At 36.9% G+C, this 11269-nt stretch overlaps 1 protein-coding gene across 2 annotated transcripts in view; it reads right to left on the reverse strand.

Annotated features, from left to right (window-relative positions):
• The window catches only part of COPS2 (COP9 signalosome subunit 2), a 28113-nt gene that overhangs the window by 13895 nt on the left and 2949 nt on the right, over window positions 1–11269 (reverse strand). For both annotated transcript variants that reach the window (XM_040226477.1, XM_040226478.1), the window contains exons 2-4: window positions 2025–2138; window positions 1290–1367; window positions 62–187 (exon numbers count right to left, since the gene is read on the reverse strand). In XM_040226477.1, the coding sequence (XP_040082411.1) occupies window positions 62–187; window positions 1290–1367; window positions 2025–2138 (318 nt within the window). The remainder of the gene's footprint in view (window positions 1–61; window positions 188–1289; window positions 1368–2024; window positions 2139–11269) is intronic.

Here is an 11269-nt window from a genome sequence, read left to right on the forward strand (position 1 = left end):
AAACAAAGCTCTTAAGTATAAACATACTGATAAATACCAAGAGCCAAAAACAGACTCTAACCTGCTTAGAAGTAGAGATATAATCAAGAATAGAATTAATGGATTTTTCAGAATAATTTCTTGTGACAGCACTCCGAATATAGGTCAATAGTTGTTTATATCTGTTCATCATTTCTGGAAAGTTTGTCTGTGAGGGAAGAAAAATGCATTACTAGGTACATATTTACTTACTGAGATATGTACATATGATTAAGATTATAGAAATACCTATTATTACCTAATTAAAAAACAAGTTTTTCAATAAGAGGAACTATATATGACAGAAACACTACAAACATTTTAGCTTAAATTTGAAATTACTAGATTACTCAGTAAATGAATTAAATTTATGATGTTAGCCTTTGAAAAAGTAGAATTTATAGATTTTCCAAATTTCAGATATTGTTCCTCACGGCACAATAAACATATTTATTTAAATCATAAAAACTACTAAAATATTCATAGACCAAAAAAATAAGTAAGACCAACTTTTAAAATATTCTTCCCTGAAAATTTACTCCTTCATCAGGAAGCTCTCTAACATAGTTATGCATTTCTTCTCTCCCTATTATTGGTAAGCTCTTAATAGTAAAATGCGAAAGGAAAAAAATTCCTTCAAGCCCAGGTACTCATCCCTCTCAAGAAAAGTCCTCCCCACTTCTAAAAGGGGGAAAATCCTCCCACCTACGGCCCTACTAAATAGTGCGTGTAGCTACAGCTGCTATTCTTTGCAGGACTATTTGCATAACTGTAGTTATTCCAGGAAACATGAAAGACCTGAGGAAATGAAGGACTATTAGTAAAATTTCCAGCATTAAATATTTTGGCAGAGGGTCTATCTTTCCTCAGAGCATATGAGTTAATTTATAGAAAACCTTGTACACTATGCAGAATTTTTAAAAGATTTTGTTGATGTGGACCATTTTAAGTCTTTACTGAATTTGTTACAATATTGCTTCTGTTTGTTTGTTTGTTTTTTTGGGCTCTGAGGCATGGGGATCTTATTTCCCCCATTGAACTCGCAGACCCTGCATTGGAAGTAGAAGTCTTAACCACTGGACCACCAGGAAGGACCCCCATGTAGAATTTTTAAAACTTAGTAAAACTATAGTCACAAATGAAAATTAGGCTAAATATATAAACATATCAACAGAATTATTTCAGGAAAGCAGATATGACATTTTGTTGCCATGAGGTTTTTAAGTATAGAATTTCATTGTCAGTTTAATTCCTCTCAAAATAAATCTTACCAACTTGAAGTTAATCTTAATCATTTGTTTCAGTGCTTTAAATCCCCATTCTCCTTTTTCACCTTCAAGTTCCAAAACCTTTAAAATGAATTTAGTATAATTTAATATTGTTATTTTCTAGTAACACCCAATATGTAAGTTGTAAATTCATTTTACATCATATGCATGAAAAACAGTGCCCTAATAACCCTATTTTTCAAAGCCATTTTTAAAAGGTTTAAGAAAAGAAACCAGTCTTAAATGCTTATGAAAGGACAAGTGAGCTTATTTTGAAGTTTCTTCATCAAAAGATTAAATAAGAACTACTTCTTGATTATTATACAGTCCCAGAAGTACTTGTTACTTCACTGGTTAAGAATAACCCAAAAGTTTATCAGTAGGAAAGAAATCACATTATTTTATAATGAAACCACACCTATGTGCTTTGGCACCAAAAGACAAAGGAACACGATTGCAGGGATAATTACTGAGCAGCACACTCATTGCTTCTCTTTCTGCCAGAACTGTACAAGTTTTTCGGGACAATGGTCCTGTTCTAAAGGCAACTTGATTGAAAAAAAAAAAAGGATAGCCCCTTTGAAATATTTGCTTATATTGCATAATGCAAACTTCTTTTACAGGATTATCACGAAATATCCAAACATACTTCTGAGATAAAATCATTTGCAATTTACTTGATTTAAGACATTATTTAGAAAAACACAAAACACAGAATCAACCAGAAAAAATATGAACCTTTTGGAAACTGCTTAATGCTGCTTTTGGGTCATCCTCTTTTAACGCTTTGGAATTATAGTACTGATTTTCCAAATCCACATTTGGCTCAGAGTTACTATCTTCAGAGTATTCCTGTGTGTTAGAAAGAGATATTAAAATGAAAGAAACAAAAAAGAAAAGAAACCCACACATTGCTAAAATGTGAATACTGTTAAGAGAAAAACTACATATTTATATGAAAAAAATCCACCACAATTTAAATACATGGTAGAAATTCCACTGACATTAACCATTACTGAAATAACAAGGGGAAAAGCCAAAATCAAGTGGTTAGCAGAATACAGTAGTCCCCCTTATCCATGGTTTCATTTTCTGTGGTTTCAGTTGAGTATCACTTGAGGTCTGGAAACTGGGAAATTCCAGAAACAATCAATCAATACGTTTTAAACTGCAAGTCATTCTGAGTAGCACAAACAAATCTTGATAAAATCTCCTCCCCCCCACAACCCCCTCCATCCCACCTCGAACTCGAATCATCCCTTTGTCTGGCATATCCCACCTGTGAGTCACTAAACAGCAAGCTCAGTTATCAGATCCACTCTTGTGGTATCACAGTGCTTGTGTTCAAGTCACCTTTATTGTACTTAATAATGGCCCCAAAGTTCAAAAACAGTGATGCTAGAAATTCAGATATGCCAAAGAAAGGCCCTAATGTGCTTCTTTTAATTGAAAAAGTAAAAGTTCTCAGTAAGAAAAAATGTATGCTGAGGTTGATAAGATCCATGGTAATAACAAGTCTTCTACCTGTGAAACTGAAGGAAAAAGAAATTTGTGCTAGTTCTACTGCTGGAAAAGTTATGGCTAAGGTGTGTGAAAGGTACTCAGAGAAGGTGGAAAAGGCATTAAATTTGTGGCTGAAAGACATAAACAGAAAACATGTTCTGACTGAAGGCAAAGTATTAGAAAACACTGAGCCTATACAAAGACTATGATCATGGCATCTGGTCCCATCATTTGATGGCAAATAGATGGGGAAACAGAGGAAACAGTGACAGACTTCATTCCTTGGACTCCAAAATCATTGCAGATGGTGACTGCAGCCATGAAAGTAAAAGACACTTACTCCTTGGAAGAAAAGTTATGACCAACCTAGACAACACATTAAAAAGCAGAAACATTACTTTTGAACAAAGGTCCATCTAGTCAAAGCTATGGTTTTTCCAGTAGTCATGTATGGATGTGAGAGTTGGACTATTAAAGAAAGCTGAGCGCCAAAGAATTGATACCCTTGAACTGTGGTGCTGGAGAAGACTCTTGAGAGTCCTGTGGACTGCAAGGAGATCCAACCAGTCCATCCTAAAGGAAACCAGTCCTGAATATTCATTGGAAGGACTGATGTTGAAGCTGAAACTCCAATACTTTGGCCATCTGACGCAAAGAACTCACTCATTGGAAAATACCTTGATGCTGGGAAAGATTGAAGGCGGGAAGAGAGGGGGACAACAGAGGATGAGGTGGTTGGATGGCCTCACCAACTCAATGGACATGAGTTTGAGTAAACTCTAGAGTTGGTGATGGACAGGGAGGCCTAGCATGCTACAGTCCATGGGGTCTCAAAGATTTGAACACGACTGAGTAACTGAACTGATACAAAGACATCAGCAAAGGGTTCCCTGGAATGAGTGACACCAAGACATTTTCTTCAAGTAAGGGATGGTTACACAGATTCAGAAATAGGCTTGTACTGAAAGATACAGAATCAACACAAAAGCAAACTGTAAATACTTATTAGTAGTAGTATTAATTATTAAATGTTAGTTATTTTTTCTTTAGTTTCATAATCTAGTTTTCACTACTTCCTAAGTCTAACTTTTATTATTCTAACATGGCCTAACTACCTAGGATGGTAAGCTATATAAAGCAGAGTAATCTATTGCTAAGTAAAGCTATATGTTAATAAAAATATTTGCTTTATGTGTATTTCACATTACTCATAGCTGTTTAGTTATATTACTATACTTTAGCTAGTCTTGTAACATCAAAATAAGTAAAACAAAATTAATTTATATTATATAGTTTTATGTGACTTTTCATTACATAAATTCAGTTCCTGGTTATGAAACAATAATGCAGAAAAAAAATTGAAGTAACATCATTTTGTGGAGAAGTAGAAATAAGAGTTTAAAGTAGTTTCAGGATATTCACTTAATGATGAGGATTATAAAATATACATAAATTAGTGTTAATAAAACTATGATTTTAGGTAGAGAGAAGATTTCCTTTAGCTGTAAGTCATTACAAAGGGCAAGTTTATGTGAAATTCAGAACTGTGCCTGAAAGCAAACACAAAAAAGATAAGAATAGTATTATAGTGATTTCTAAATCCAAATACACTTAAATTTTGGGGGGCACAATTTATGAAAAATTCTGTATTGTCTCATAAGGCACATGAAAGAAAAAAGGTATATGAGTGTAGTGTTAGAAAGCTCAAAAATATGTAAACACAAGATGAATTTTTCCTATGAGCAGCAGATGGAAGGAGATGTCTGATGTTAGCATAGCATCAGTTTTATTTGACCACCATGGCTTTGTAATGTGCGCCCTCTGGAGGGTAATTATTTCCTCAAGGATACTTTCTGGGAAGCACCAGCACTCAGTCTAACAAATTTAAGATCAGTTTTGCTCCATATATGAAATTCTCTGGAACATTTCTCTTACAGATAAGGTCAAATTCTGAGTAGTGAGTAAAGTTCATCATCATTCATTCACTTCTTCACCCTGTAATTCAGGTTTGGCTATAATAAAACTGATTTAAAAAGCAATTAATAAATAATGAACAAGCCAAGTGGACACATCAAATCACGTTGTGACAGTGATGGCCTCTGAGCCAGGCTTTGAAAGCCAAATGGGAATTTGCATGCCAGACAAAAAAGAGAAAGGGGAACAGAGGGAGAGCAGATATGAAACTGTAACATGAGGCACTGAACAGCTAAGAGCAGTCATGCTGCTGGAACATAAAAGTGCTTACTGATTCTGCCTTGAACATGCCACTTCTTTTTCCTTCTACCTCTCTTCACCTCGTTAAACACTGCATATCATTACAGCTTAAGCGTCATCTGCCTCTGCAGGGAAGATGTGGAGTAAATAATCCTAGCTAAAAAACCTACTCACGTACTCTACACCTTTGGAAATCAGTTCTTCTCTAGTAACTGTTCAATAATATACGGGAATAGCTAGAACCAGAGAATCACTTTTCTGCAACCTAAATCTTCAGAACGCACTCCTGAACTTAGAAGTAAAATATAGTTTCTTAGCCAACAGATTAGGGGAAAAAATAAAAATGGCCCAGGACCTAAGAGGTAAGTAGAAAGCTGCGAGGTACACATGGAGTTGCCAGAAGGTTAACTTCAATTACTGAACTGATTATCACAAAAGTTGGAGAAAGTAATCTTTAGATTTCCTACTATGTCTGAAGGCCTCTTGTAGTTCAAGACTGACTACCTGCAACTTCTGGCACCACCTGGCTCCAGATTAATGCTATTTCTAAACTCTATAGGAACTCCCCTGAATCACTACGATTGAGATAAGACTTAATCCCGCCTTCAACATTTTGTGAATACGTTCTTTTGGTTTTTCACATTATATGGATTAAGAAGTGAAATGTATACTATTTTTTGCACAACTGCAATTCAATTCTTAAGTGTTGTTGCTGGAATGGATAAATACATGAGAATTGGCACAACTGATACATTACTGATTTGCTTCTTATAATTACGTTATGATATGCAACACCATGTTGCAGCCTCCGTGACACCACTAACCTGTCATCTGCAGCCCAGTAAATCACATAACCTCAATACGAACTGAACTACAGCAAGCTATTTAGTTACCACACTGGCATGATTTTTAAACCGAAGATATTTTGAGAAGTCTTTAGAATAATTCTGTTGTATAGAGTATCTATTATATATTATTTATGTCTATTGTTTACTGGAGAAGGAAATGGCAACCAACTCCAGTATTCTTGCCTGGAGAATCCCATGGATGGAGGAGCCTGGTGGGCCAATGGTCCATGGGGTCGCAGAGAGTCGATGACTGAAGTGACTGAGCATGTAAGCATATAGTGTTTACACTCAATAATGATCTTTAGTATAAACCAGTAATTAAATGTGCTCAACAAATGAAAATGAAGTCTTTCTCCTTAAGCTATTCATGGTCTGAGACAGATATGCAAATGAAACACCAATATAATACAACAGAAGCAGTAACAGAGACACATACTAGGTCCAGTGGTTTATCAGGAGTAATTAACTACTCTTGAATGAGTTAGAAGGAAAAGTTACCTCAACCAGGTCTAAAAGTAGGAATGCAAAAAGGGATGAAAAAAAGCACCAAAACAAAATAAATATGCAAAAGCATGGACGCGTCAAACAGCATTGCATATTTAGAAGAGCTACCAGTAGTCTGATTGGGCTGAAGCACAGGATGCATGTAGAGCTGATGAGAGATAAACTAGTATCAGACAGGGGAATAGAACTATACAGGTCTAGCAGAGTTTATATCAAATGGGAACCCACTGAAAGATTTTATAGAGAAATAACTAGATCTGTATTTTAGGAAGAGCATTCTGGTAGTAAGGAAGTAGCCCACTGGATACTCTTACAACTGTTTAGCCAGTAGACGACGAAGGCCTGATTCCAAGTAGTAGACCAGAATAAGTATATGTGATGTTAAGGATGTAAAATAAAAGGACACATCACATGGGCACAAGAAAGGGGAAAAAGTTATCCTTAATGACTACAGCCGATTTGGTTACACACAGTGACATTAGTCAAAATAGGGAATATAGGAAAATATTAAATATTGCTAAACTGAATTCTCTTATGTCAGATGAAGATACAATAACTATAAAAGTATAAGTGAAATGCTTTTAAAAGAGAAAACTGAAATTTTAAGAATGTTTTAATCAAAAATCAAAGAATTCAAGCAATACATAAAAAAGCAAGCACCTGCACAGTGTTAAAAGGGCTTTTAAAAAAATCCATTAAAGTGCACGTTAGCTCCAACCTATATAACTCATGTCCTGACATCTATCCAAAGCAATCTCTTAACCATCTACACCAACCAAATTTATTCTTCTTTCCCCCAAACATATGCTCTTTAAAATCTCTGCTTTGGCATAAACTGGTCTCTCTGCCCTGAATTCTAAACCACTGCCCCTCCCAACAAGCTTCCCACTTTTCTCCTGTGATGATGTCCAGCCCTAACACTCCTGGAAATGCTGTATTCCTCAAGGCTCATCTTGTGATTCTTTCTCTAAGTCTTCTTAGCAAAATAAATTTTCTCCATAGTCACGCTTCTACATGACAGGCGTATCTCTGAGGAACAGGTTTGTATGCAAGTTGTTCCCACCTCCCGCCTCCCCCCACCTCCCCTGCCCCACCATGAGCTTCTCAAAAGCTGGAACTTTCTTTTACTGATCTTGGTATCCCCAGAACCTAGCATATCACAAAATGCTCAGGAAGTGTTTGCTTAATTGAAATGAAAAGTTAGTGAATGTTTCAAAATAACACAACACAGGAAGGGGCAATTTTGACTCTATGTTGGAGTCAAAAAGGGTCAATTTCCTAGTTCATGTACTTATTCTTGTGTCTCTTGTCAACAGAGGTCTTAAGAAACGTGCTCAAGGAAATAGAAGACTCACCATTAACAATGCTTCGCAAGCCTTGATCATGTTTAGACAATAGATGCTGCACATCCAGTGCCAAAGGTGAAGTCTCAGTATCCTTAAGGACTAAATTTAACCCAAGGTGGCCATTTGTGGTTTAGCCATTAATAAAATTAACCAAACTTAAAAAAAAAAAAAAATTTCACTCAAGGTAATGGATCCTAATCTTTGCTATACATTAGAACATTTTTTTATTTGTCCTAAACTTCCAGTTTTCGAATTAAATTTTCCAACAAGACATCATTAAAGTCATTAGGCGTGGGCTCTAGTTTTGACACGCCCACTAATTTGTCATGTAAATTTATGTAAGTCACTCACACTTGACGTTTCAGTTCCTCTAGGCACCCCACTCCAGTACTCTTGCCTGGAAAATCCCATGGACAGAGGAGCCTGGCAGGCTGCACTCCACGGGGTCACTAAGAGTCGGACACGACTGAGCGACTTCACTTTCACTTTTCAGTTTCATGCATTGGAGAAGAAAATGGCAACCCGCTCCAGTGTTCTTGCCTGGAGAATCCCAGGGACGGGGGAGCCTGGTGGGCTGCTGTCTGTGGGGCTGCATAGAGTTGGACACGACTGAAGTGACTTAGCAGTAGCAGCAGCCTGTCAGTTATGAGGGTGAAACGCAACAGGAAGTCTCTAATTCTTGCTGAGGGTCATGCGTTCCTTTCTGGGGTATAATACACAAGCACAAATTTACTCTGTTGGATAGTCACACTTTACAGATTTATATTAGGGGTGAAGAATCTTAATTTACCTTATTCTTAGCACAAAAGAGCTATCTCTGGAATTTTTGACACCTACAGAATAGAGAAAACCTGGCTATTGCTGAAATTAAAAAAAAAAAAAAAGCCACATACCATTTAAAATAGCAAAAGAAAACAGGTCAAATCCTCATCAACAGAGAACTGAGTAAATAAACTTATGGTACATCCACATAGTCAATGAAGCTATAAAAAAGAAATAAGTAATCTTTTGACATATGTCTATGGAATAATCTTTAAAATAAAAAACGAAGTGTAGCACAATATATTTAATATGTTAATTCTGGTTTAAAAAGGGGACGGGAGGATAAAAATCTGTATTTGATTACCTATGGGAAGGAATGGGAACTGGGCAATTGAGGAACAAAAATGGAAAGGGAATTTTATTTTAACATTTCATGTTTTTGAACCATGTGCATGTATTACCTATTTTAAAATGCTAGATGCCTCAGGTTCTTAAGAATTCTAAAAAATTTTAAGCGATGACAAAATCACTGTCTGGCCCCTCAAAATCAAAGTAAGATTTTGTTCATCATTTGTACCCTAAACACCACCCTCTCTCTTCTCAGCAATAAAATACAGACTCCCTCTGAAAAGTTTGCAAGAAATAAACATTTTAATTTTCCTGACACTTTTCGTATTTTCCAGACCTTTTTACTCTATATTTTTCCCACCCAGCAAAACAAATAAATTTTACTGCCACCCAATAACATTGTAATATGGATTACATATCTATAGTGGACATGTGTTCTCTGTGTGCACAGCAATGGTGACTGATCCTTCCTCTCTTAGATGAGGATTTCCAAACACAGTGCTCCTCTCCTACAGAGGGCAAGCAATCTATCCTCTCTCTCTACAGCGAGTCAGTGGTTCACAGAAGGCCCAGAGCTAAGGTGAATCCATAGAAGTTCTCCCTAGGCTGTCATTGCTAGAGTTAGCAAGGAAGACCCTTTTGCCTTTGGGGTTATAATACTAGGAAGATAACACATTATATTATAAGATAATATAATGAAGGCAATTAAGCCAATACAGTGAGGAAGGCAGCTCAGGAAGAGAGACAAAGGCAGAAAAAGACCCAGCATCGTTATCTGAGTCGTGACTCCTGTTACATTTACACTTCTTGGTGATGTGAGCCAATATATGTTCTTTACAGTTCAAGTTGATTTGACATGTATTCCTGTCCTCTCCTTCCCTACACGCATAAGTCCTGACTAATTTACCGAGTTTTTCTTTTCATATCACTGAATATTCTTTAGAAGCATGATTTGAAATGCTGACATACTTTCCATCACATGGATATATTTCAACAATTACTACCTAGTGAGTATTAATAGTATTCTCCTACTATTGATAACTTGGGGGGTGCTTCCAATTATTTACAATTAAACATGCCCTTTTGGAGGTGGGGTGGGGCAGCACTGCATGGGTTGCAGGATCTTAATTCCCCAGAAAGTGAAAGTCGCTTAGTCTTTGCAACCCCATGCAGTTCATGGAATTCTCCAGGGCAGAATACTGGAGTGGGTAGTCTATTCCTTCTCCAGGGGATCTTCCCAACCCAGGAATCAAACCCGGGTCTCCGATAATACCGGCAGATTCTTTACCAACTGAGCTATGAGGGAAGACCATGGATCAAACCTGGGCCCGCGGCAGTGAAAGTGCTTAGTTCTAAACACTGGACTGTTATGTTTCTTTCAAAGGCCTCAAATGTATAATCAATTTTGTTACTGTGAAGACTACATTCAGTCCCAATGTGTGTACAGCAGAAAGAACACTGGCCCAGACCACAAAAATTATATTGTTTGTAAATCTATTCTTAAAGATCCCCAACATTTTATCAAGCTGTAAGTGACAGAGACAACAGTCTTAGAATAAAATAACCTATATTCTGCAAGCTCCTTATATGCACAATGGATGACATCAATGTCTTAACACACAAAACCCTGAAGCTATTTTTTTTGCCCTGTGCTGTATTAAGTATTAGTCTCTCAGTCCATGGGATTTTTCAGGCAAGAATACTGGAGTGGGTTGCTATTTCCTTCTCCAGGGGATCTTCCAGATCCAGGGATCGAACCCAGGTCTCCTGCATTGCAGGCAGATTCTTTACTGTCTGAGCCACTAGGGAAGCCCTATTAATCTACTACTTTTTCAAAGTATTCATGTCAATTAAAAAATCTTTTTAGAAAACAGAAATGTTAAATTTTAATTTGCTAAACCATGTTCTAAGGTTCCTTATAATATGACATCATCTGTCTGAACTGTGACAAATAGATTCTGTAAGATACCTTGTAGCTAAGACTTTTCTCTACCCCTCTCCAAAAGAAGTAAATTTCTAGGGCATTAAAACAGCTATCTGTTAAGGCAAGAATAACAATAGTAATAAACATTTATTCACTAATCATACTATAACCTGACTGCCAATGCAAGAGATGTAAAAGACACAGGTTCAATCCCTGGGTGGGGAAGATCCCTTGAAGGAGGGCACGGTAACCCACTCCAGTATCCTTCCCTGGAGAATCCCATGGACAGAGGAGACTGGTGGGCTGCAGTCCATAGGGCTGCAAAAAGTCAGAAGCGACTTAGCACTTGCAAGAACAGTAACAAACATTCATTCAGTAATCACCACTATAAACCTAGCCAGGATGATTATGGAGAAGGAAATGGCAACCCGAAATGGCAACCCACTCCAGTCTATGGGGTCACTAAAGAGTTGGACACGACGGAGTGACACACACACACACACACACACACACACACACACACACACACACACA

Source organism: Oryx dammah, unplaced genomic scaffold, assembly GCF_014754425.2.
Source record: "Oryx dammah isolate SB20612 unplaced genomic scaffold, SCBI_Odam_1.1 HiC_scaffold_26, whole genome shotgun sequence".
Lineage (NCBI taxonomy): Eukaryota > Metazoa > Chordata > Mammalia > Artiodactyla > Bovidae > Oryx > Oryx dammah.